Here is a 27,675-nt window from a genome sequence, read left to right on the forward strand (position 1 = left end):
CATGGATCCTCAGTGGCGCTTAGTGCCAACAGAGCCGCTGCTGTTTCTAGATCCTGTTTTGCATGTTGGTTTATGCACTATAATCAACCTACAGAAAGAAAAGGCATTCATCCACCAGGCAATCCATACTTACCTGCTTAGCCAAATTTCCCTGCAAAACCAGGCAAGCAGGCAGATAGTATATCCTATTCCTGAACTGCGTAAGAGCACATGGCCCTCATGCTGAACTACAGCTCCCATCATCCCTGACTAATGGGCTATGCTAGCTGGGGGTGATGGGAGTTGGAGTACAACAGTCTCTGGCAGGGCCATAGGTTCTCTATTCAATTGGGTTGGAGGTATGTTCACCATCTGCAGATAGTTCATTACATTAACTGGTTTAGAATAGTAGAGTTGTAGAGCTACACAGGACTCAAAATGCAACCCAGTCCAGTCCTGCAATGCAGGAATCACAGCACTCGCCTTGACATATACTTAGGCCTGACACCAAATTAAATATATCCAAGGCTGCAATCCTATATAACACTTACCCAAGTCACTTATAGGAGCTTACCTATCAGGACATAGCAGTAGATGGCATGGTGGAATGTCACTGCTCATGTGTGGTCCATGAAAGCTTATGCCATAATAAATGTTAGGCTTTAACGTGCCACATGACTCTCTTGTTGTATGTATGTAGATTAGATAGATAGAGACACAAGATTTACCCACCCGGGAAGAATGGCAGATGAAGGTGATGCACTATATGGAACTGGCGGAAATGACTGGCAGAATCCGAGACCAAGGAGAAGAGTTGGTGGAAGAAGATTGGAAGAAATTTAAAGTTTATTTACAGAAACATTGTAAAATTAAGGAATGTTAGAAGGATGTTGGAATGAAGTTATGTGGTTTTAGCAGAAATGATATAAAGGATTAAGTAAAAATTGATAGTTAAATGGTGAAAGAAGAGAGTGTAAAATTACAGTATGTTAAGATAAATTATTAGGATAAAAACAAAGATGGAAAGGATTTGCTGAAATATCTAATTGAACTAGAATACAAAAAAGGGAGGTGTGAGGAGGTCAAGGAAACAAGCAAATGAAAAATAAGTTATGGGAAGGTTTGATTTGTTTTTTTTCTTTTCCTTTTTTCTTTTTTTCTTAATTGTATTTTTCTGGGTTTTTTATTTTTTGCTTGTCTGTATTCATGGTGATGTATTGTCTTGGTTTTTTTTGCTTAATTTAGTGTTTTCTTTTTGTAATTTTTAAAACTGGAATATTTTTTTTTTTAATAGATAGATAGTGTCACTGGATTGATTAATCAGGGCACACTATTTTAGTCAATTGAAAGTTCATTGCTTCTGTTTTTTTATAGCAATGAATTTTAACTGATTCATTGATCTAATGTTGCAGCTTGAGTTCTGCTCTGCATCTCTGTATTATACCTGAGTGATGGCAATGGTAAAACCTTCAATGGTAAATCAGAGATGGGAAGGACTCTTCTTCTTTGGCAATCACTTGTAGCCGAGGAAGATGGTCTTCCATGAACACGGTCTTAACAATGAGTCCGTAAGTGACTGTGGAGGCCAATTCTGGAGGCACACGTCCTTCCACAGTGGGGACATTGGTTTCCGGGCAGGAGTTGATCCCGATGTGGATTTGCCAAGCGTGCCTTCCTCTTAGCACATTTCCCCCTTGCGTCCTAGTTCGAGTGTCTTCAAAGCCCATTCCCACCACCCTTCTGAGTAATACCCCTCCCCACCTTCTCACTATATAGAAGGGCCTGGTGACTTCTGTTTCAGTGTATCTGAAGAAGTGTGCATGCACACGAAAGCTCATACCTAGAACTAACTTAGTTGGTCTTTAAGGTGCTACTGGAAGGAATTTTTTTTATTTTGTTTTGTTCAAAGCCCTTGACACCTTTGGTAAAGGCTGTTCTCCAACTGGAGCGCTCACAGGCCAGTGTTTCCCAGTTGTCAGTGTTTATACTACATTTTTAAAAGAGTTGCCTTGAGACAGTCTTTAAACCTCTTTTGTTGACCACCAGCATTACGCTTTCCATTTTTAAGTTCGGAATAGAGTAGTAGGTTTGGAAGACGATCATCAGGCACCCGCACAACATGACCAGTCCAACAAAGTTGATGTTGAAGAATCATTGCTTCAACACTGGTGATCTTTGCTTCTTCCAGTACAGTGGTACCTCAGGTTAAGAACTTAATTCGTTCCGGAGGTCCGTTCTTAACCTGAAACTGTTCTTAACCTGAGGTACTACTTTAGTTAATGGGGCCTCCCACTGCTGCCGTGCCGCCGCCGTGCGATTTCTGTTCTTATCCTGAAGCAAAGTTCTTAACCCGAGGTACTATTTATAGGTTAGGAGAGTCTGTAACCTGAAGCATCTGTAACCTGAAGTGTCTGTAACCCGAGGTATCACTGAACACTGATATTAGTTTGCCTGTCTTCCCAAGTGATGTGTAAAAATATTCAGAGACACCGTTGATGGAATCTTTTGAGGAGTTGGAGATGGTGTTTATAAGTGGTCCATGTTTCACAAGCATATAGTAAGGTTGGTAGTACAATAGCTTTGTAAACAAGCATTTTGGTTTCCCTGTGAATGTCCTCAAACACTCTGCACTTCAATCTGGAGAAAGCCGCACATGTTGGTAATAACAAAGTTGTGCGCTGCACATATCATCAGAAGAACTCTAACTCAGGTGGGACTGTAACTCTCATCAGCCCCAGCCAGCATAACCAATGGTCAGGGGAGCTCATCCAGCAACAACTGAAGGGCCAAAGGTTCCCCATTAATGTACGACCAACTGAGAGCCAGTGTGGTGCAGTTATTAGGATGTTGGACTAGGACCTGGGAGAGACCAGGGTTCCAATTGCCACTCAGCCAGGATGCCTGCTGGCTCAATCACTTCTCTCAGCTTAAACTACTTTGTAGAGTTTCTGGGAGGGTAAAATGGGAGAGCTCCTAGAAGGAAAGATGGGATATAAGAACATGTTTGTTTAGAGAACCCTATGAAGACACATCAAATGTGTGTATATGTATGTGTGTTTAATTTATTGCCAATTTTATCTTTTGAATGTTTTAAACAGGTTTTTCCACTGATAATTTTATTGTTTTGTTCTCTTTCTAAACTGCTTTGAGTTTTGTTTTTGGTTTTTTACAATCAAGCACTGTATAAATTTTGTGAAATAAATAAAAACAATAAGCAAAACATAATTACATAAATAGAAGCTCCTTGGCTTGTTGATCACCCCTTTCTTCCAAGTCACTTACAAAGAGGTGTCTCGTGAGTCAGCCACACTCAGAGCGCACCCAATGAAATGAATGGTCCTGAACAATGCATGTCCACTCATTTCAGCGGGTCTACTCTGAGCGAAACGGAGACGGATGCAACACAGAATATTCTATTCCCAGTAGCAACCCCGCACTTTGGCACAGCCCGCCGCAAAGCTCGTTCCTCGAGCCTTAGCGGCTCAATGGGAGAGAGCCCGAGCGCGCCGCCCGGCAGCTCCTCTTCTCTTACCGGCCAGCAGGTGACGCGCTCCCTCCGCCGCCGGCTGGGAGGGACCTGCTGCCGAGAGGGCTGGGCGGGCGATGGTGGGAAGGAAGGAGCTGAGGCGGCGCAGGCGCCGTAGGACCGCTCGGGGCTTCCTCCCTCTCTCTCTGTGCAGCCAGGCCCTGCGAGGCTCCCAGCGGCGGCGGCGGCGGCGGAGCTGGGGCGCGGGCGCGGAACGAGAGCAAGCGGTGGTGGGACGCGAAGGACGAGCGCCTTCCTCGCCGGTGGCCTCGGGCGCCGCTCCTTCCCTCGCAGCCGCCGTGCCGCTTCCGAGGCTGCAGCGACGCGCCTGGAACTCCGGCGGCGCCAACGTTCCAAAGGGAGCCGGCGGCGTTCGAAATCGGAACGTTCGCGGCGGCGGCGGCGCTACATTGTTTCCCCGCCCCCGCCCCGGGTCCCGCCGCTGCTGCCCGGGCGCCCCTCCCGCCCTCCGCCTTCCTCCTGCTGCATCTCTGGATCTCCGCCTCCCCGCTGCTGGGACCCCTCCGGCCCTCGGAGCTGCCTTCTCCGCCGGCCCTGTGGCCCCGAGGGGCTCTCCCGCTGCATGGACTAACCCCACAGCGGCTCGCCGAGGCAACACGGAGCCTGGAGAGAGGTGAGCAGCGCGGATTCCTTGCCGCCCCACGGTGCGTTGTGGGGGTCTAAAGGTTCGTGCCCCCGCTTCCTCGCAGGCCGCCTGGAGAGGGGCGACCTGCCCATCAACCATCACGCCTTTCTTTCTGGCGCTTTGTAGGCGGGTGGGAACTCGGGGGATATTCCACCCAAGTGACTAGTCCCTGGGGAAGAGCCGTGGCGTGGGGGGGGGGGGAGAGTGCATCACACCCACCAAAGCGCTCTTTCCCACGCAAGGCTTCCGAAAAGAAGCCGAGGGGAAGTGGCTGGCAGGCCGTCCGTCCGATCAGCCTCCCCCAGCCGCCCCAGGGTGCGAGGCGGCGGCGGCGGGGCGTGCTCCTGCCTCGCGTCGCTGCCTCCGAGAGAGTCGCTCTGCCTTCGGCTTGGACGAGGCCTGCCACTTCCCTCCGGCCCCGTTGCTGCTTCCCTTTCTCTGGGTGCAAGACCCGTCGGGGTCTCGCGGGTGGGCGAGATCCGTCGGGCTGCAGAGGTGTCTTTTGCTCTGCATCGTCCCTGTGTGTGCCTTGAATGTTGATGTCCGGCTTCGTGATGACCTGATGCGGAGGGATATTTTCAGATCACACCTTAGAAAGTGGCCTGGTCTTCCTGGAGGGACGTCAGCGGTGTAGAAGGCGAGAATCAATGCCCTGGGGAAAGGCCGTCTTTTGGATGGTTTCGCCCTCCCCTCTTTCCTAGAATAAATGAAATTTCCCTTCAGTGGTTCTTGGTAACTGAACATTTCCTGGAGCCCAAGACGATACACAGAAACAATGGGGGCCCATAAGCCACAGCAGCAGCAAAACACCATGAAACAAATACTGTAGATGCTTTCTGGAATGGTGATCACCCATTTCGTCCCTGTCGCTTATTGTTTGACCCCTTGGTTACCCCTCCCTTTTCTGCCCACATCTGGCAGACCCTTCCCTCCGTGGTGTTGCTTGTGCAGATCTCCCTCTTAACTTCCCCGGGGGTTCTCAATGAACTTTTCTTCTGAGGTGTGTGTGGCAGCAGAAATGCCTCTTGTGGGGTTCTTTTGGCGCCTCACAGAGCTGGAGCCTGCACGGGTGTGAAGAATGGCTGGCTGGCGGCTTGGAGATCCACGTTGCCTTTGTATGGCTGCCGTCCACCCCCACGGACAGTGGTGCTACAGTCCTCCCCAGCTGGGCCTTTGCAGACGCACATTGTCACCATCAGTGAGTCATATTGTGTGTGGAGTGGCTTGTCCGGCCAGCGGGGAGGGATCTGTGCTGCCGCCCTCACAACAGCCATTGTCACACCAGCAGGCCTGGGGGCAGGCGGGGGCACAGTGCAGCAAAGCTCACCCCCCCCCCTTTGCCAATAGGCATTTGATGGGATAAGGGGTTTAAAAGGCTCAGGGACAGGTGGGTGGGAGCTTATTGTTACCGCAGCTAATTTAAAGGTCTGGCAACAGCTGATTAAAGCTGCCCCTGTGAGGGCTCAGTGGTGCTGGGCGCTCAGGATTAGTGGCGTGCTGCTGAGGGCAGAGAGCGGCTTCTTCATGCATGTTTGCATACATACATGTTTTCCAGGCAGGAGTTGTTTTTGTCTGGAGATTGAGAAAGGTGCATAGAAATTAAAGGAAGGGGAAAAATCAGGTCCCCGCTAGCTCTGCATTGCTGGAGGTGGGAGACCAGGTTAGATTCTTCCTGTTTTTCAGATGCCCTGAGCATCAGGAAGTACGACTGACTTACTCCATTGCACTTTAAATAATGCACAGCCCTTTATGACTATCGCCTGCAAGTTGTTCTCTGCTATTCCTGTTCAAAATGGGGGTGTAGAATTTCCATAAATCCTGATGCCCCCCTGGGAAAAAGCCTGTTTCTTGCCACCCTGGAGGGGAAAGGGAGCAATAGAGATTTTAGGAAGAATTGAAATATGTGTAAGACTTTCCCAATCAAGCCTTAGCTTATTTTACCTGTTTAACTACATACAATTCATCATTTGTGGTTTTAGTTTATGAAAGTGTACCCTGTGGTGTGTGTATGACATTTTCAGAGCACAAAAGTATGTTTACTCAGAAATAATGCTCGTTCTGTTCAGTGGCACTTTCTTCCAGGTAAGTTGGATTGTGGGCTGAAAAGTTTATTTCTTTGCTATTTTTCTATATTGCCCTTCCTCCTACAGAATTTCAGGGCAGTGTCCAAGAAACCGTAACACACATATAAAATCAAGTGGGGCTCAAAACAATTCAACCATTAAACAATACAGCAGTGGATTAAAATCCAAAGTCAGCCCTTAGTCAGCGCTTTAAATACCTGCATGGAGAGATCCATGTGTGTGTTTTGTTTCCAGAATAATCATAGAAGTGTAGAGAAGGGAGGGACCTCAAGGAGAACAGAGTCCAACCCCCTGCAATGCAGGAACAAAGGTTTTCTTGCACAAAGTTGAATCCTACTGTTAGGTTTTTATTTTTACTTACCGGTAATTCCTCTACCAAACCCTGCGTTGTTCTCTCACCCTCTCAGTTTAGCCTGGCAGCTCCCCTGTGAGGTTGGTTGGGCATGATCCATACTCAGGTTTATAGCTGAGTAGGGAGTTGACCCTGGACCTCCCAAATCATAGCTCAGCGCCATAACCATTAGCCCTTACTGGTTGAAATCTCTGTGCGCTTGGGGAGCTCCTGGAATAATTGTGGGCCAATTACGTTTTCTCAGCTTAGCCTACCCTACAGGGTTGTTGTGAGTGTGTATGTGAGAAAGAAGAATTATGTGGCTCTTGGAGGGTGAATGCATAAAGACAAGAAAAGTGAAAGTGCAGCTGATTTGCCTGTCTTTGTCTGCACGTGGCCTCATAGTTCTTAGGCTGTGGCAGAAGGCAGCTAACTTTTGAAAGAGCAAAGTCAAAAACATTCCGTGGCTCAGATCTGTTGGGTTTTGCCTTGCGAGTCTCTGCCGTGTGCCGTATTGTCGTTTTCAAGTCTGTTTGCCAAAGGCTTGTCTTGCCTCATTCAAATGGAGATAGATTAGAGAGGGAGTGACTGAGATATTGGATATCTATTTCAGATTAATCCAGTCTCTGCCAAGCTGGTGCCCTCCATGGCTGTGCTGGCTGATGGGAATTGTAGTCCACAACATCTGGAGGGCACTAGGTTGGCAAAGGCTGGATTAAGTAATTTAAAGAGGAAAGTTTCTCCATCCCTCCCAACACTAGAACTCTCGAACGTCCTGTGAAGTTGAATGTTGAAAGATACAGGACAGAGAGAAGAAAGTACAGTGGTACCTCGGGTTAAGTACTTAATTCGTTCCGGAGGTCTGTACTTAACCTGAAACTGTGCTTAACCTGAAGCACCACTTTAGCTAATGGGGCCTCTCTGCTGCTGCTGCGCCGCCGGAGCACGATTTCTGCTCTCATCCTGAAGCAAAGTTCTTAACCTGAAGCACTTTTTCTGGGTTAGTGGAGGCTATAACCTGAAGCATATGTAACCCGAGGTACCACTGTACTTCTTCATGCAGTACCTACAGTACCACGTACATACAGGACCGCCTCTCCTGGTATGCCCTGTGGAGGACCTTAAGGTCCACAAATAACAACACTTTGGAGGTCCCAGGTCTCAAGGTGGTTAGATTGGTTTCAACTAGGGCCAGGGCCTTTTCAGCACTGGCCCCAACGTGGTGGAACGGTCTGTCACAAGAGACCAGGGCCCTGCGGGACTTGGCATCTTTCCGCAGGGCCTGCAAGACGGAGCTGGCCTTTGGTTTGGACTCGGTCTGACCCTTATGTTTCCCTCCCCTTATGGTATTGATTTATCAGCTACTTTAAAATGAGGCTGCATTTTAAATTGCATTTTAACCTGTATTTTAAATTGGTTCCCCCCCTTCCCCCCCTATTATGTTTTTACTGTGATTTTCTTGGTGTTAGCTGCCCTGAGCCTGGGGAGGGCAGGATATAAATAAAATTTATTATTATTATTATTATTATTATTATTATTATTCATAATTAAACTGTGGAACTCACTCCTGCAGGAGGCAGTGATAGCTACCAACCTAGATGGCTTTAAAAGATAAATAAATTCATGGAGGAAGAGAAGGCTATCAATGGCTGGGAACAAAGCTTTCGCATAACCATTGCTGGAAGCCAAGGAAGAGAGAGGTTTGCTCTTGTGGTTGAATCCTGCTTTTGAGTTTCTCATTTAGGGCATCTGGTTGGCCCCTGTGAGAAGAGGATGCTGGACTAGATGGGCCATTGGCCTGATCCTGCAGACTCTTTCTTATGTTCTTAATAGCTTCTGGGCTGGAACCACCTTCACCTGCAACCATAACCCGATCTGGATTCACACAAAGCCACATAAGATCAGGAGTGTTTTTCAAGACACCTGTGTGCACTTCTGGGTTACCGAAGTACTAGCTGTACTTTTCAGTGGCAGGATCGTGGCCACAAAATTATGTAGGCATTATCGTTTTGACATTTTGCAAGACGTTAGTCACCACACGGTGTTTGAGGAGCCTTCTTTTGCAGGTCCCTGAATCTGAATAAAAATGTGATGCTCAACAGATTAAGAGGAAGTCACTTGAAAATTATTCAGGGGAAAACATGTTGAGTGATCTAGTATTATTTGGATTGTAACTTTTCAAGGTTTTAGTTATAAGGAGCAAATTGTTAATTTACTGAATTTGTTACACAAAACATCTCAAAAGAATTTGGAACTTTTTAAAATATTCTATATGATATGTAAGATATTTTATATTATAACACATATCTGCAAAACATGTACCATTCATTAAAAATACCTAAAGCAACTCCCAATAACAGCAGCATCAAGCAGCGGAAATCCTTGCTCTGACGAGATGTTTGTTGGATGCTGCCCCTTGTAATTAAAATGGGGGGGGGGAATGTGGCCCTCCAGATGTTATTGGACTCCAACTGCCATCATCCCTGATCATTGACCAGGCTGGCTGGGACTGGTGGGAGTTGGAGACAGATTCCCTGGCTCTGATTTAAAAGAAATAAGGTTCATTGTGCAGTTTGTGCCCAGCTTTGAATGCAATAAACAGTATCTGAGAACAGCACAACGTGGCATTTCATCCCACCTAGATTTGACAGTCCCCTCCTAGGAGAAGAACTGGCTGGCTCAGTTGTTGCTTGCACCTTGCATTCATTTTAGCAGACATTTGAGTTCTGGTTGACAGCTCTATAGGATCATATATAGCATGCCAAGTCACGCCATCTAGCGCAGTACTGTCTTACATTGACTAGCAGTGGCTGTCTAGTATTTCAGACAGGGGTCTCTCCTGGCCCCACGGGAGAATCAGAGGGTGGACTCAGATTTTTGGTATTCAAAGCAGATGCGCCACTGAGCCTCATCCCTTTCCATATCTATCTATTGATCTATAGATTGTTGATCTGCTGATGTGTTCCCTTTTTTTTGGTAAAAAAAAACCCTGCTTCCTGTTTCTCATGTGGTCTAATATGAAGACTATTTTCATAATTTTAAACAGTTTGCATTTAGTTGGGCTGTGTTAGCAGCTCTTAATATAGAAAAATTAAATACTTTGAAATATAGTAAAGTAAATATATGCATAAAAATAAACATCAAAATCCTAAAATATCTAAAGAAAAATAGGAATGCTAAATCAACCAAATGATTTCTAAATTTCCCCCCAACATTATCCTAAAACAATTATTTCAGTATTATGGCAAACAGCTAGACATCTGTCCACTGTTGAAGGCAGAGTGCTGGTCCAGATGGGTTGCTGTTCTGATAGTGTGAGGAAATTTGTTAGGTATGTTCTGCCAGGTGGTGTCGTCACATTATTTTGGGTGCCTCTACCCTCCCCCCACTGCCAGCATGCATACCCATGAAATTACCATGTAATTTTATTGTGCGTAAGTTTATTAAAATTCCTGGTTTTATTTTTATTTTGGCTAATATTTTTGCATCAACTTTTAAAAAAAAAATGCTTGTTCATCTTGGTTTATTTTAATTGACATTTTAGATTGTCAAGCTGCTTAGAGGTGTTCTGTTGAGTCTGTACTGTAGTATATGCGCTGTCTGTTAAGATGTTAAACTTGAATGAGGATAGGGATTATCTATCTGTCTGTCTGTCTATCATCTATCTATCACTGGCCTGTATCAGTCCTTACATTGCACACCCCAACTGAACCAGGTTGTGTGCAGTCTATTTCCTCAATTAGCCATCTTTACTTTGATTGTGTGCAGTACTTCCTTGTCCAGCAATGAGATCATGTGGCACTTTGATGTGGCCTGAGATGTTCTCTCTCTCTGGAAACTAGGGAAACCTGCAACCCTCCAGGTGCTGCTGGATTCCTGAATCCCATCAGCTCCTGCTCGTGTGCACAACCGTCAAGGATGTTGGGAGTTGTAGTCCAGCAACATTTGGAGGTTCCCCATTCCTGATGGAAGCTGAGCCTCCTGGTTAGGTAAAGGTAAAGGAACCCCTGACCATTAGGTCCAGTCGTGACCGACTCTGGGGTTGCGGCGCTCATCTTGCTTTACTGGCCGAGGGAGCTGGCATACAGTTCTGGGTCATGTGGCCAGCATGACTAAGCTGCTTCTGGCGAACCAGAGCAGCACACGGAAACGCCGTTTACCTTCCTGCCGGAGCAGTACCTATTTATCTACTTGCACTTTGATGTGCTTTCAAACTGCTAGGTTGGCAGGAGTAGGGACTGAGCAACGGGAGCTCACCCCGTCGTGGGGATTCGAACCGCCGACCTTCTGATCGGCAAGCCCTAGACTCTGTTGTTTAGACCACAGCACCACCCGCGTTCCTCCTGGTAGTGCTCCTTATATGATGTTCATGTGACTGTTTTGTGATGTCGTGACCCTTGCCTAGCTAAGAGTTCATTGGTGCTTGCCCACCTCCCGTTAGGGATAGCTGCCCCCATGTTATTCCTGAGATGAAGCCAGTGTCCATATGATTTGCTGGTGCTGTGAGTGAGTGCTGCAATTACTCTCCATGTAATCAAGGCTCGATAAAGCACATTGCTAGTAGCAAATGCAAGCCAGGCTGCCTGCAACTAAGCAACCACAGAGCAATTTCTGTTAAAACAGCACTTTGGTGCTTCACACTTGTGGTGTTTGTTTTGTGCTGTTGGTGGGAAGCCTTTTTGTTTGTGCCCTGCTGAGTTAGTGGAAGAGACGGGCTTTGTTCTTCTGTTTGGATTGCTAGCCGCCAAATTAATAGAGGCCATTGCACCCTGTTCTCTACTGGGAGCAGGCTAATTGTTCTGGCTGGTGGGGGTGGCCGAACCCTGGCTTAGAAGCCTACGTGACAAAGCTTAAATGCGCCAACGACCATAATTTCCATGGCAGTTATTTCCCATTTTATTCCTTCTTCCAGCTCATTTGGCAGTGGCATGCAGAGGGTCCCCGATTCAGTCCCCAATAGCATCTTCAGGTAGGACTGGGAGAGAACCTGCTCTGAACTCCTGAGGAGCAACTGGCAGTCTGTATAGACAAGACTGAGCTAGGTGGACCAATGGCCTATCCATAACTGCTTGAGTCTGCAGTAGTGGTGTCCTCCATGATCTCTACTGCTCATGCCTCCCTTGTCAAGATGATGGAGTTGTGATGAGTCCCCAAGGTAAGATGGGGATGTTTAGCCTAGAGAAAAGAAAACTGAGAGGAGATCTTGTTTTCTGCTGCTCTAGGGGGAATTAATGGATTCAAATTACAGGGAAGGAGTTTCTGACTCAACCTTGGGAAGCACTTTCTGAGGGTAAGAGCTGTTTAACAGTGGAATGAACTTCCTTGGAGGGTGATGGACTCGCCTTTGTTGGAGGTTTCTAAGCAGGGGTCCGGTGGCCATTTGTCAGGGGTGCTGTGATCCCTACATTGCAGGGGGTTGGGCTAGGAGTTCCTGAGTTCCTTTCAACTCCACAACTCTTAAGATTCTATGAGATTTCTCCCCACCCCCTGCAAATCTCTCAGGAGACTTCTGGTGCCCACACCATGCCTGTGAGGGTTGTCAGCCTTGTCTTACAGGGAGACAAGGGAAGCCGTGGAGGAGGCAGGTGGTCTCACTTGCCTGCTAAGAAGAGGGCCAGGGGGAGCCAGGAAGATTTTTGAGCTTCTCAAGGGCTGAATGAATGAATGAAAATATCCCATGGGCCAAAAGTGGCCAGAGAGCTGTAATTTCCCTGCTTCACTGTGATGCTCAGGACCACTTTTTGTTTTTGTTTTTTATAAAAAAAAATATTAGTTTTTCAACCTATCATTTTCAACAATAATTAAACATACTTTTACATCTTATACAATCTTTTGACTTCCATCAATCACATCTGAAAATTTTCCAATCTATGTACTTAATTTACATTTCTTATTTTCACTATTACATTTAAATCTCATAACTAATATCTTTCTCATCTTTGCAATATTTCATATATTTCTCCTTACAAAACTTCTTGTAGTCCTACTAGCGTAATTTGTTGATTACAGTTGCTCTTCAAATAATTTGTATATTTCTTCCAATCTTCTGTTAATCTCTGGTCCCGCAGGTTTTGAATCCTGCCTGTCATTTTATCCAATTCTGCGTAGTCCATTAATTTTGTCTGCCACTCTTCTTTCGTTGGTACTTCTTCTTGTTTCCATTTCTGAGCCAACAATACTCTTGCCGCTCTTGTTGCATATAAAAACAATAGGACCACTTTTTGGAGGTACTTTAAATCAGGGCTGTCACATGGTCAAATAAACCTTAGGCAACTGATCAGTTAAAAGATTCATAAATGTACATAAGATGAGAACAACACGACTGAAAAGTGAAAGCACCCCATATACCAGGAATATGGGGCCATCTAGATGTTGTTGGGCTACAGTTTCCATCACCCCTGACCATTTCAGTGGCTGGGACTGATGAAAGTTGTAGTCCCACATTAATTGGAGGATGGCAGGTTCCCCATCCCTGCTGTATATGAATAGCAAACTCTTCTCTAAGCATGGGTCCTTATGTGGCCCAATTGGAACCAATTTGGAGAAGTTACCTCCAGGCCTGGGGGAACTTCAGGGTTTGCAAAAGTACCAATGAGAGAGAAAGAGAGAAACGCCTAAGTTTGGGGGTAAAACGACCCAATGAGACTTGAGCATGCTCAGCAGCTGCAGAATACTGACCCACTGGTGATGGGAGAAATAACAGAAAACTGGGGAGGAATAGAATGAATTGGGGCATCCTGAAAGACAGCATGGCTGGCTGGACTTCTGAACTAGAGAATTTTACGCTGCAACACTGTGTTGCTGTTTCCGCTTGTGCTTTATTAGTTTCTAGATGATGCAGACATATGTTGCGGTGGGATACTATCTTGGAAGAGGCATTGCCAAACCAGTAACAATTATTTCAAAGAAGGAAGGAGAAAGAAAGAAAGAAAGAAAGAAAGAAAGAGCATTGCCATGCATAAGTCTGTGTTTGTGTGTGTGTGTGTGTGTGAGAGAGAGAGAGAGAGAGAGAGAGATAGAGATAGAGATAGATAGATAGATAGATAGATAGATAGATAGATTCTGGTATGGTGCCCATCACCCACAGTTACTGTAAATTCATGCAATATTTTTTAAAATCTGCAGTTTAATCAGGACACTTTTTAAAAGTTGTTTGCAGCCTTCTAGCTGATCGGTGTTGCTGATTAGCCAATGAATCATTGCAGCCCTAAATGAAGCTGGGTTTATCACTGAGAGAAAAGCAGCAGGGAGTTGGAGAATTTATGGCAGCGGCAGCAGGGGGCATTTAACAAGGGTGTACCCAAAAGTAAACTGTTTAGTAAAGTGGTGGCCTTGTAGCACCTTCACAGATTTGGGCATCAAATGTTGCATCTATTGGAAAGAGTGTGAAGGCACGCAGGGTGGTTCTGCAGAATCTGTTCACTAGCATTCTGTTCACGCCTGGATTTGCCTGTTAAATATCTATCCTGCAAGCCTCCACAAGTGCTTCCAGGTTTCAAAAGGAAGAGTCGATGAGAGACGGAGCGCTGTCTGAGACACAGGAGAGTTTTTGCCACTCGGAAATAGCTAAGCTGGGCTAGGCAGGCAAGTTGCTTCATTTAACTATGATTCCTGCATTGCAAGCGTTGGACTATCACCCTTTCAGTTCCTCCCAGCTGTACAATTCTATGATTCTGTGTTCCTAACAAGATAAACAGCAGAAAATGCATGGCCAATAAAGTTAAAAACAAAACAAAAAGGGAGCAGAAATACACTTTCAGCGTGACCTTAAGTAACTTCCTGACATTTTGTACTCCCAGCTTCCATCATGCTTGGCCATTGGTCATGCTGTCTGGAGCTGATGGAAGTTGGGGGTCCAACATTTGTTTTTGTTTTATAATATTTTTACTAAATTTCCAACCAAAAATAAACAACAACAAACATAGAAAATTATACACAACAACGATATCAAAACCATAAAATGGGATTCTTTGAATCTCATGACTTCCTCCCTCCGTTCTTTAAATTCCCTTTTCAACTGCATGTCATTTCTACTCCAAATTATTTTTTCTACCTCAAATTTCCTATATTAATTCTAAAATTACAAGTCTTCTTAAAGTCCTGCCAGTGTATTAATCTGTTAAAAATACTTTTGCAAATACATAATAAATATTTCCCATTCTTTTAAAAATTTCTTATCATCTTGATTTCTGAGCTTTCCAGTTTCACCATTTCAGCATAGTCCATTAACTTGGTTTGTCAATCTTCTTTGGTCAGGACTGCTTCCTCTTTCCATCTTTGGGCTAACAGCATCTGGGTGGCCGTCGTAGCATGCATAAACAATTTATTCTGGTCTTTGGGAATCTCCGCTCCTACAATACCTAATAAAAAGGCTTCTGTTTTTTTAACAAAGGTTACTTTAAGCATTTTTTCCCATTTCATTATGGGGGTCCAACATTTGAAGGGCCCCTGGCTGTGGAAGCCTGGCCTAAAAGGTATGGAAAAGCCTGGGTGAATGAGCAGCTCTTTGCCTGGCATCAGAAAGAGAACCACGTGGGAACAAGGAGAGACTTCTGGAGGACAGTTAAAGGCCCTGGCCTCAAGAAGCCTTGCATGGCTGTTCCAGTTACCAGGATGTGCTGTGATAGGGGAAACGTTGCTCCTTCCTGTGGGTGGGTGTGTTCTGTTGGTTTATTTATGAGAGTATTTCTAAACCACCAGCTCATTAAGAAAAAGTCACATGGTGGTGTATGTTTAGTCGTGCTCGACTCTTTGTGACCCCCTGGACCAGAGCACGCCAGGCACTCCTGTCTTCCACTGCCTCCTGCAGTTTCGTCAAATTCATGCTGGTAGTTTCGAGAACATTGTCCAGCCATCTTGTCCTCTGTTGTCCCCTTCTCCTTGTGCCCACCATCTTTCTCAACATCAGGGTCTTTTCCAGGGAGTCTTCTCTTCTCATGAGGTGGCCAACGTATTGGAGCCTCAGCTTCACGATCTGTCCTTCCAGTGAGCACTCAGGGCTGATTTCCTTCAGAATGGATAGGTTTGATCTTCTTGCAGTCCATGGGACTCTCAAGAGTCTCCTCCAGCACCATAATTCAAAAGCATCAATTCTTCGGCAATCAGCCTTCTTTATGGTCCAGCTCTCACTTCCATACATCACTACTGGGAAAACCATAGCTTTAACTATATGGACCTTTGTTGGCAAGGTGTTTAGTACAATAATTAAATTATAAAATCCTAAAATACAGAACAGATGACCAGTGCTGATCAAATTAATTCCCTTGGCAATTTTCAGCAGGTCAGAATTGCAGCTTGCGCCCATGAACATGGGATACAGCCGTCTAGGAATACAGTTTTCCACATGCTGTGTCCATAAGTGCCTCCCCTCTCCTCCCTCTCTCTCTCTCTGCAGGAGGAGGATCACGTGGTTAAGTCCTGAGAGAATATATCAAAGTTCTTAGTCTGCTTTCTAGACTGGAAGTAATTTTTCTGAGAAGAAAAGGGCTGTAGCTCAATGGCAGAACAGCTGCTTTGGATGCTGAAGGTCCTGGGTTCAACCCAGACCAACCCAGGTCCATTAATTTGTATGGGTCCACTCTGAGTAAAACTTGCTGGGATAAAACCCCATCTTCCTGTGATTCCTGGAACTGACTTTGATAAACACTCTTGGGAACCAACATTTCAAGGGTATGTGACACGCAGTCCCTTGCTAGAGGAAGTGCACACTTTTGCAATTGTGAGAACAGGATGAACATAAAAATCCTGCTGAGCGATTCATTTCAATTTTAATAGTTTGATTTATTAAAAGGATTTTATCCCACTTCTTTATATAAAATATCCAAATTGTTGTCTCAACTAATTGGAACACTCGAGGATCACCCAGTCAGTTAATTGTTTTAAATCATCACAATATAGCCTCTAAATACTGTTAAAAGCAGCAGCATGGTGATGTGGGAGCAATCGATCAATAGCAGCAAGCACATAATAAATATCCTGATCAGCAGACGTTTGACGTCCCCCCCGCAAAGTCTTCTTGAAGTTGAAGGATCTTTGCCATCCATCTGCTGGAGGACAGAAGAGAAAGGAGGGCAGCTACAGGTCCTGGGGGAGATAGTTCCACCAAGAGCTGCCCTGTGTACTACCAGACGTTTGGCTCCTGGCACTGCCAGGCAGTTGCCTTTCTATGGTTTCAAACAAGAGTCTTCTCTGCCTCTTCCTGGCGGTGCCATTGGGGATTGAACCTGCGACCTAGGGCATGCAGAACAGGCGCTGCCACTGAGCCTGGGCCTTACCCTTCCCAGTTTGACCCGTGCTGCTCTACAGTGCCCCTCTGGAGGTGCTGGGGATTGAAGCTAGGTCCCCCTTGGTGGAAAGTGCAGGCTCGGATACTCAGCCTTGGCCCCTTGAGAGCCTGAGTGCAGTTACTGGAAAGTTCCTCTCAGGCATGAGCCACTGACTTGGACTCCTGCCAACCTAGCAGTTCGAAAGCACGTCAAAGTGCAAGTAGATAAATAGGTACTGCTCTGGCAAGAAGGTAAACGGCATTTCCGTGCGCTGCTCCGGTTTGCCAGAAGCTGTCTGTGGACAAACGCTGGCTCCCTCAGCCAGTAAAGCGAGATGAGTGCTGCAACCCCAGAGTCATCCGTGACTGGACTTAATGGTCAGGGGTCCCTTTACGTTACTGACTTGGAAGGTAGCTTCACCTTTGGGATCTTGCGAAAGCACAGGAAAGAGCTGCTGTGCTGGTGTCTCTTCCCTTCTTCTTGAAATAATTTTTATTAAAGATTTTCATGAACTACAAAGAACGTGCAATATCTCTCTCTTTTGATCAGATTATAAAGTATTTTGGTTACGTTCAATGCAAAATGTAAAACAATGATTTCAAAGGTAGGGGAAGAGGGCAGAGGGTGGGTTGTGAACTTGCACACTATCTTGTTGTTTTGTAAACTTGGTATTTCAGGTCAGTATCAAGTGAGTAGGTTTTCTTTCTGTATATTTGTAGGTTTATATTGGCGATGAGAGAAGATTAGGGAGGCAGGGCATGTCTATTTGCCTTTATTTGTCTTTGATGAACTGTAGTGAGATTTGTTTGTGTTCCGAAGGTCCATTCTTAACCTGAAACTGTTCTTAACCTGAGGTACCACTTTAGCCAATGGGGCCTCCTGCTGCTGCTGCGCTGCTGGAGCACAATTTCTGTTCTCATCCTGAAGCAACGTTCTTAACCTTAGGTACTATTTCTGGGTTAGTGGAGTCTGTAACCTGAAGCGTCTGTAACCCGAGGTACCACTGTATTCACTATGACTCCACACCGTACTTTGGATTGTCCTGAATACCACCATTTGTTAGCCAAGCCCAAAACCAAAAGTCTCATTTGGATTCATCTTGGCTTGCTTGCTACTGACCATGAGGTGATTGATAATATCATCATTTATCAGTTTTATACCCTTCGGTAGCAGTTGCCAGGACATTGTCCCATTCGCCTCTGCATAGTTCCTTCCTTATTTCAGATACTGTGATATATCAATATATCACAATCTTTAACTGGTGACGTATCGCAATATTGGAAACCGGTTATCATCCAGCCCTAGCAGCCGCACTGTGGTTTGCCAGATGGGAAGGCATCACACAGTTTTGCAGGGCCTCTGCGATTGCTTTGTCTTGCTTCCCACTGCTCACATTAACATGAAGAATGGAGATTGGTAGTAGCCATAGCACTGCTGCCTTTTCCCAGCGGTTGTATGTGCTGTCATTTTTAGTTTATGGCATTTATATCCCACCTTTCCTCCGAGGTGCTGTGCTTGGTCCTCTTCCCCCTCCTCTCGGGTTTAACACTGGGAGAGAAAGAGATTATTCTTCTGGCATTAACACCCAGTGAGAGGGAGCTAAGATTGATAATGGCTACAGGGCTGATGTGTTTTCCCAGCAGTTGGGGTGCTGTCATTCCCCCAGCCCCTGCTTTAATGCCGGAAGAGAATGAAATTGTGTTGGCAGGTGTGTTAAAGGCAAGAGATGATCCACCAGACCTGCATTTCAAAGGTTAGTGTAGTGGAAAGAGTGAGAGGAGGAGTTACTTAATTTGCCACTGATTTCCATGTTTGCCATCATGAGTTTATGTATTGCCTTAGCATGTGCAGTTCCTTCATTTATTTAAGCTCGGCTACTGAAGACAATGGGACGCGGGTGGCGCTGTGGGTAAATGCCTCAGCGCCTAGGGCTTGCCGATCGAAAGGTCGGCGGTTCGAATCCCTGCGGCGGGGTGCGCTCCCGTTGCTCAGTCCCAGCGCCTGCCAACCTAGCAGTTCGAAAGCACCCTCGGGTGCAAGTAGATAAATAGGGACCGCTTTCTAGCGGGAAGGTAAACGGCGTTTCCGTGTGCAGCTCTGGCTCGCCAGAGCAGCGATGTCACGCTGGCCACGTGACCCGGAAGTGTCTCCGGACAGCGCTGGCCCCTGGCCTCTTAAGTGAGATGGGCGCACAACCCCAGAGTCTGGCAAGACTGGCCCCTACGGGCAGGGGTACCTTTACCTTTACCTTTACTGAAGACAATTGGAGCTGCTTGCTGCCTGAAGTTGTGGTTCCATCCCTTCAGATCACCACACCTTGTGCTGTCACTTGTGATGTTATTTTTTGCTGGGGCAGTAGAGTGTGTTAGGCCATCACAAGGCGGCTTAAAAGATTGATTTTACACCTGGTCTCTGATGCATTGATTGGAGGGATCGTCTATAAACACAAACACAGCCGTCGGTTATATTTGTAGTGTGCAAATTAATCTTCAAGCTCTTCGGGTCCTTTTCAATTCTGCAAATCTATGGGCCTGCTGGCACAAGAGAGCTGAGTTAATCAGGAAGCTGCCTTATATTGACTCAGGCTACTGGTTCATCTAGCTCAGTATTGTCTACCTACACTGACTGGCAGCTACTGCCCAGGCATTCAGGCAGGGAAATCTTCCTACAGAGACTGGGGACCGAGTCTCAGGCCTTCTTTGTGGAAAGCACTTGCCAAGGAGAATCCTGAGAACTAGTTTGTGGAAGGTGCTGGGATTTGTAGTTGTGCGAGGCCAGCGCCCTTCACAGACTATGGTTCCCAGGATTCTCCATGGCTCTTGAAGTGGAATAAGAGTAATTTTAAACTCCCAGTGCGACTGCGACCCAAGAGGGAAGCTGCATTTCAAGATAGGCTTTGTCCCTCCTACCGCCTGTCTTTCCCAGTATTTTGTCAGCAGCAAAAAAAAAAACTCCACATGGCAGTCAGAAGTCCAGCCCAGCTCTTTAAAGGGGGAAGTATCTAAAATAGCTGAAAAGGGGAAGCAGCCCTCTCAGCAGGCAGGGCTAGCCAGCTGATAGGCATGCAGCTCTCCTCTTGGCTCACAGCTCTAGGGTGCTGTGACCGAGTGGCTCTTGCAGGCGGACTCATTCAGCCCTCAAGTCTGCCTCCGTGAAGGAAGGAAGTCATAGGTGCTAAAAATGGAAACATTTTTTTAGGCCAGCCATTCAGAGAATCTCCCAGCAGTGACGCTTTTAATTGCTTGCAACCAGGCATAAAAAAACCCCCTCAAAAACACCCTGCCAGTCTTGTTGAATATTCATTGGGCAATAGTTAATTTCTGAATCTTCTAAATAAGTCAGCAACAAGAGCCTTTTTGCACTTTAATTTGCTGGTTATGTTTTACCGTGTTTCCCCTGGGGCCTGCTGTGGTTAAATCTGTAAATTGGAAAATGGAGAGATCCGAGTTTCTAAGCACTTTGGGGTATCTCATGGGCAAGGTAGTGCAGATGCCTCTAATACCTGACATATCGATTGCATCAAGCACATCTTCCGCATGGTGTGTGTGAAGGTGCCTTGGGATGTAAATTGCAGTGCTGTTCACACAGTAGGTTCCACGTGATTCAGTAGACAGGATCTGACCCTGTCACTGCTTCCTGTAACCCTAGAGCATGGGTCAGCAAAGTTTATATTGTCTGGGCTGGATTAGTCCTGCAGAGATCTCTCTGTGGGCTGGATCATGCACCCCACCCCCCCGTGATTTTCGGCGTCTGCTGATGCACAGATGCGATTTTCGGCACCGCAGAAGTGAGTCCCCGTGCTGCGCTGTGCCGGTTTAGTACAGCCCGCGAGCGGGCAGCTCAGTTGGGGGACGGCTCATGAGCCGGTCAAATGACCTCCACAGGCCGCTTCCGGCCCATGGGCCTTAGGTTGCTGAACCCTGCCCTAGAGAGCTGCTGCCATTCAGTGTAGACAGTACTGGTCTAGGTGGACCTAGTGGTCTGACTCAGCATAAGGCAGCTTCCTTCGTATTTATTTGTTTACTTAAATAAAGAATAAGTGAATATGTATATGCCGCTTGATTGTAAAACAACCCCTCAAAGCGGCTTACAAAAAGAATGAATAAAAAAAAACCACAAGAATGTTTTACAACTTTCAAAAAGTTAAAGTAACAATAGATTAAAAACAAACTAGAACTCACATTAATTTTCTAAACATCTGGGGAGTCTTCTCTAAACAGGAATGTTTTTAGCAGGCTCCAAAAGGCGTACAGGGAAAGTAGCTTTCTGGAGTCAGTGCTGCCACACTAGAATATCGAGTTCTTACAAATATGGAACAGGTATTATGTGTGGGCACATATGGGGTAAGGTGATCTTGTTGGTACACTGGTCCCAAGCTGCTAAGGGCTTTTAGTAGCACCTGCCCCAGGAGCAAATCAGTAACCAGGCGAGATCTCTGAGCACAGGTATTATATGCTGACAAGGCCTCCTGTCAGCAATCGTGCTGCAGCATTCTGCACTCACTGCAGAAGCCCCACATAGAGCATATTGGGATAATGCAGCCCAATCCTGCGTTCCAGTGTTAGCATGGGTGGGGTCTGAGGTCTCTTTTTCACAGGTTAAGAGCAAAATAGGGAGAAAGTACAGCCAATGGGTATGAAGGAGGCACAGAACAGGACAGCTGAGGCTGTTCTTGCAGAAGGTCAAATGGTCATTTCCGGCACCAAATGATGATACATGCTCTAGTTTATTGAAGAATGCTGGGACAGCTTGTGATGTCGGCTGCTTTTTTAAACAAAACAAAACAAGTTGCAGCCTAAATTCTTACGCCGTGATCCATGCAAACAGAATGCAGAAATTCTTGTTGGCTTCTTGGGACAGTTGCAAAACTTTCTGTGAAAATACTGGTCTTTACCTGTTTCCTTATTTTTTGTTTTCTGCACTTGTATCCTGTGATAACTTCCCCCTCTCCTATGGGCAGAGTTGAAGCATGAAGTCAAGACGACCGAAAGGCATTGAGGAAATGCAAAATGAGGCAATTCTTGCTTTTAAGGGCGAGCATGTCAAACTTTCACTGATGTTTAGGAAGGATCTTGGGGTCTTAGGTGACCACAAGCTTAGCACATGAGTCAGCAGTGTGATGCATCAGAAAAAAAACGAAAAACTAATGCAGTTCTAAGCTGCATCAATAAAAGTAGTTTCCAGATTAAGAGAAACCACAGTACCACCCTATTCTGCCTTGTTCATACCCCTCTTGGAGTCCTGTGTCCAGTTCTGGGCACCACAATTTACAGAGGATATTGACAAGCTTGGTGATCCAGGGTATGGAAACCAAGCCTGATGAGGAACAGTGGAAAGAGTTGGGTATGTTTAGCCTGGAGAAGAGGAGGCTGAGACGAGATAAGATAGCCATCTTCAAGTATCTTAAGGGCTGTCACATGGAAGAGGGAGCAAGCTTGCTTTCTCCTCCTCCTCCCGGAGGGTTTACATTCCAAGAAAGGAAGTTCTTCTGACTAAACTCTAGGCAGAGCATTCTGAGGGTAAGAACCATTCAACAGTGGATGTTAGATGGCCATCTGCCAGGGATTTTTTAGTTGTGATTTCTGCATTGCAGGGGATTGGACTAGATGGAGTCCCTTCAAACGCCACAATTCCATGTTCTCTTGGAACATTTGAATAAGTAGTGGGGAGGACAGAATGAGATTAATGCTTGTTTGAGTCCTGCCAGTGCTAGGAAGTCTGCAGCGCCATGAGATAGAGCGTTGGCAGATTTTAGATTACGGTCTAGACACTTGTGGCGTAGTAAAACCTGGGCCCTTTACGGCATGTGAGATAAGCATCCAAGCACTAATTTTATGTGAAATAATACTCTGTCTCCTACTCAGCATCAGGAGCACTCTATTCCTTGACTAGAGGGTGAGTTTTCTGTATTTTTGTTTATAGGCAATTAAATTACTTGCCAATTAGACTGAGTCAAGATTTAATTTTGAAATGGCTCAGAGATACAAGGACCAAATGCACTCTGCTCCCTTTGCAAATTGCTGGGCTGCGTAAAAGCAGCCACAGAAACAAAAGCATCAACCTTGTTGTTGGCTGGAGGCTACCAGGTGCGCAGAGCCGGCATTGTAGGTTTTCTGGACTGGCAAATCTGCCCTTGAGAAAAACAACATCCTGTTAGCTTATTTAACAGTGAACTCACCCTTTAAATAGGGGACGCGGGTGGCGCTGTGGTCTAAACCACAGAGCCTAGGGCTTGCTGATCAGAAGGTTGGCGGTTCGAATCCCCGCGACGGGGTGAGCTTCCGTTGCTCAGTCCCTGCTCCTGCCCACCTAGCAGTTTGAAAGCACGTCAATATGCAAGTAGATAAAATAGTAGATATGCAATATGCAAGTAGATAAAAAAGTAGATAAATAGGTACCGCTCCAGTGGGAAGGTAAACGGCGTTTCTGTGCGCTGCTCTGGTTCGCCAGAAGCGGCTTAGTCATGCTAGTCACAGGACCTGGAAACTGTACGCCGGCTCCCTCAGCCAGTAAAGCGAGATGAGCGCCGCAACCCCAGAGTCGTCCGTGACTGGACTTAACAGTCGGGGGTCCCTTTACCTCACAAAGCTAGGCCATCCATGCTCAAGAAGGGAGGTGTCAACAGACTTTGGTGAGGGGAATCCCAAGCTTTACAGAAATGCAAAATATTTAGGGAGAACCCTTGAGGAGGGGAAGCCCCTCCCCCCATTAGAACTGTGCATGCTTGGAATACTGATTGTAGGTTAGGAGGGGGAAAACCACAACAGGAAACTTGGATGGGAGGAAGGAATGGAGTTCCTTGGTTGTCCCTGGACAGGAACACTCCACACTGCAACATTCTGTTGCAGGCACCATCTTTTTTTGAAAAACTAAATATTAGTCTAGATGTGCCATAAGGAATGTTGATTCTCATACTCTTTTTTACAGTCTTAAATTGTATACTTAAAAATAAGGGCATTGCTAAATTAAAATAAAACAAAAGTTTCAGTTTATTAGACTTTTCCTGACATTTTCTTGTTCCCTGTTTGTGATTTTGATTGGTATTATCTGTTGGGTTTTAAGAGAGAGAGAGAGAGTTTATAAATATTTCTGTTCTGCCATACCATGAAATATAAGGGCAGTGTGCAAATTTAAAACGTGAAACACCATTTAAAAAATAAAAATGCAGATTATCATTAAGATGACTGCCTAACCAAAACTAAAAGCATAAACAGCTGCAAAGGCTGGTCGGTTCTCAAGCCAAAAGTGAGGATGTCTGCCGAATCTCTGCTGGAATAGTGTTCCAGAGCATGGGATCAATGACACCCAAAATGTTGACAAGTGCTTCTGTTTTTTTTTTTTTTAAAGTGTTGGATTTTGTTGCAAGAAACCTTGAGTAACTCATACTGAGGAAGAAAGGCTCGATAAATATCTGTTAAATAATTTTATTAAATAAATGTTATTTATTATTCAGACTTTAACTTTGCCCTTCCACCTCTTTCCCCCTTTTCTTCCTAATGTCTCAACAAATGAAACTGATCTGTAGAAAAAGTTACTTGGGGGGGGGGGGGGGAAGAGAGAGAGAGATTGCACATACTTTTGTAAACCAAGAAAATCTTTAATAAAAATACATTAAAAAAAACTTTGCCCTTCCATCAAGTTATATTACTGAGACTTTGCCCTTCAGTGAATTTATCTCAGTAGCTTATGATAAGCAGGAATTGTCTACCTTTTCAGGCCCATTTGGATTTTTAAGTGGGTGCCATGTCCTCTGGGTGCTGGAGAAGAGTTAATTGAAGCCTTGGAAAGTGCATAGAGCTGGAAGAGGGAAGTGGGAGAGGAGAAGAGAAGAGGGTCGCCGCTCCAACTTCCTCCTTCAGTTCCATGGTTTTTCTCAAAGGAAGAAAGGGTAACCACTCATACCGAGGGGGCAGTGAAAAAGAGAAGGTTCAGAGACTTTGTGCGCACCAGGGGAAAGACATGAACGTCACCCCCATGTTGGCAAACCGTCCATTAGAAAGCAGATGAAAGTAATATGTGAAAATAAACTTAAAATAGCAAATTGGTGAAAGTAGCATTAAATACACAAGACAGAATAAAGCAAGAGTTGACATTTAAAAGGAGAGGAAACCTGGGGAAATGGGTAGGAAAGGCCCTCTTCTTGGCATCGGCGAGGACACATGAGTGGGCACCCGGTTCACCTTTGTGAGGAGCACATGCCAAATGTACACATTAACAACATTCCAGATATACTCTAAACCGGGGGTCAGCAAACTTTTTCAGCAGGGGGCCAGTCTACTGTCCCTCAGACCTTGTGGGGGGCTGGACTATATTTTTTGAGGGGGATGATGCAAGAGCCCCATGAGCCCCGGTGGCTGCTTACCTGTTTCTTGTGAGTAGCAGGAGCTGGCGGGGGGGGGGGGATGGACAAAGAGTGGCACGTCAAAGGGCTCTGGAGAGGTGCTTCTTAAAATGGCAGCCGCTCAAGCGCTGCTGCTGCTGGCACCAACAAAGCCCAGCCCCCTTCCTCCTCTAGGCAGGGCAGGGAGAAGCCAAGAGGAGGGAGGGAAGGAGGAGGTGGCGTCGCCGGCGAGGGAGGGAGAGGGAAGGAACATGTGAGCTGGCGATCCAGCGGTGATTCCTGGACCGTCCACGGGTCGGATCCAGAATGCAATTGGGCCTGATCTGGCCCGCAGGCCTTAGTTTGCCTACCCATGCTCTAAACAGAACCACATGCAGATCTCTGTGTGTGAAATATGGATATTTTCTTATTAAGACCAGCAAATGACTTAGAGCTTGCTACTGACACCAGGAAATTTGGAACAAAATATCCCAAAAGTCCTGATCTGTGCTTGCAGTTTCTGAAACAGAGCTCACAGGGTTCAAGACAATTTAGCACATAAAAAGCATGTTTGGGGTTGGGAAGGATTGGACCCTTCCACCCCACCCCACTCTCCTGGATTCCCCTTTTATTTGAGCTCCTTGTAGGGAAGGTGGGATATAAATTTGTATTTTATTGATTTATTAAATTTATATACCACCCTTCATCCGTTGATCACAAGGTGGTTCACAATATGTGTGTGTGTGTGTATGTATTTTGTGTTTTTATATTGTATTTTTTACCTTGTGAACCACCTTGTGATCAACGGATGAAGGGTATACACACACACACACACACACACACACACGAATATAAAACCAAATCAAAACAAAAAAACAACAAAAACCACCACATTTAAAAGGTGTTAGGATGTTCATCAGCCAAAGACCAGGTTAAACTGTGCAGTAAATGCCATCGATAAAAATGAAAACTAAATGTCAGGATGGGGGCAGTAGCAGTCCCTAGTGGCAAAAGCCTCTTCCTTAGTGGGCAGTCAGGGTCAGGGAGAACTGGGTTCAAGTCATTGCTCAGCTGACTTTGACCAAGGTCAGCCACTGGCCCCTTAATCTCCATATTGTCCACACTGACAGGCAGCAGTTCTTCAGGGGCTCAGTGTTTCCGTCAGGGTGTCTTCCAGCCCCACCTGGAGATGCAGCCATGGCTTGAACCCGGGTTCTTCTGCATTCCAAGCAGCAACTCTGCCTAACAGTTCTCCCCACTTGACCATCCCAAGGAGTTTATGCACCTTTATTATCACGGCCAGAGTTCATTTTCCAAACCTCTGCCTGCTTGGGGTCTTCAGTCACTCCTCCAGGACAATAAAATCCCTCCTTTTAGCTTATCGCATCGACCCCTTTTGCTGCGGCACTGAGAAAATACAATAAGAACAATAATTCCTGCCAAGCCATGCATGTATTTTTTCCTTTGGAATCAAGGAAAGCACACTGGGCTGTTGTTGTTTTTTTATGCAAAAGCTGCCGTTTCTCTCCCCTTTTAGTGCTCTGTGTTCTTCCTTCCATTCCCCTCTCCCCTATCCTGGCTCCCCCGCCACCACAAAAAATAAGGTAAAATTGCAGATTTGATTCACTCTTAATCCTTAGCATTTTGGCAAGTTTCAACGGACGTTGGATCCTGCTGCAGCTTTGGAAAAAAGAACCAAAGGCTTGCAGGTGAAATTGCCCTTATTCTATTCTCCCTTCCCCACCATATTGAGGAAGAGCATCTCTTTGCAGTGGGCCTGGGGGTAGGAGCCCAGCCTGAGCGAGCTGGCCTCTTGCAACATGGAAGAATGTGTGTGTGTGAGAGAGTGAGATACGGGAACCACTACCAATGTCTGTAGGGCTGAAGGTTGAGCCAGCTTGTATTCTGCTGCTCCAGAGGGGAGGAACCTTCCTTGGAGAGCTTTTAAGCAGTCCCCTGCCAGGGATTCTTTAGCTCTTGATTCCTGCATTGCAGGGGGTTGGGCTAGATGGCCTTTGGAGGGCCCTTCCAACTCTACCATCCTGGTGTGTGCATGCTTGTGGCGGCGGCGAACGTCTCTTTGAAACCATCCCTGGCGGACGTGGGCAGTTGCCGTGGAGCTGGTCCCTGTGGCGTTTCCGGAGAACTGGCGGGCGGCGTGAGAATCCTGGGTTACCGCAGTTTCAGCTTTTCTGCCGCGGCTGCTGCAGGCAGGCAGGCTCTCTGCTGCTTCCCCCCTGATCTCCCTTCCCCCACCTTCCCTCCTCCCCGGAGCCGCAAGAGAGGAGAGGATGTGAGTGTGTGTGTGTGTGTCTGTGTCTGAAGCGGAGCCGTCTTCCAAGTGCCCCCCGACAGTTGTCATGTATCCTTGGTTCCTTGCTCCACTTGTTATATAACACAAGATGCTTCTCAGCTTCTGTTCTGGTCTTGTAAGTGCACCTTCCTTTTTCTCCCCTCTTTTGCAAGATCCATCCCTGCTGCTGCTGCTGCTGCTGCTGCTCCTTTTCCCAGCCCACCTCCTTCC

At 46.1% G+C, this 27,675-nt stretch overlaps 1 protein-coding gene across 9 annotated transcripts in view; it reads left to right on the top strand.

Annotated features, from left to right (window-relative positions):
• Positions 1-3,461: 3,461 nt before the first annotated feature.
• The window catches only part of CSK (C-terminal Src kinase), a 69,557-nt gene continuing 45,343 nt past the window's right edge, over positions 3,462-27,675 (top strand). For 2 of the 9 annotated variants that reach the window (XM_083698302.1, XM_083698306.1), the window contains exon 1: positions 27,136-27,444. In XM_083698302.1, the coding sequence (XP_083554428.1) occupies positions 27,160-27,444 (285 nt within the window). In that variant the 5' untranslated portion in view covers positions 27,136-27,159. Of the gene's footprint in view, positions 5,350-27,135; positions 27,445-27,538; positions 27,581-27,675 lie in introns of those variants that run through there. The other 7 variants (XM_083698310.1, XM_083698311.1, XM_083698312.1 and 4 more) reach the window with 6 other exon arrangements.

Source organism: Podarcis gaigeae (genome assembly GCF_964106915.1).
Source record: "Podarcis gaigeae genome assembly, chromosome: 9".
NCBI classification, from domain to species: Eukaryota; Metazoa; Chordata; class Lepidosauria; order Squamata; family Lacertidae; genus Podarcis; species Podarcis gaigeae.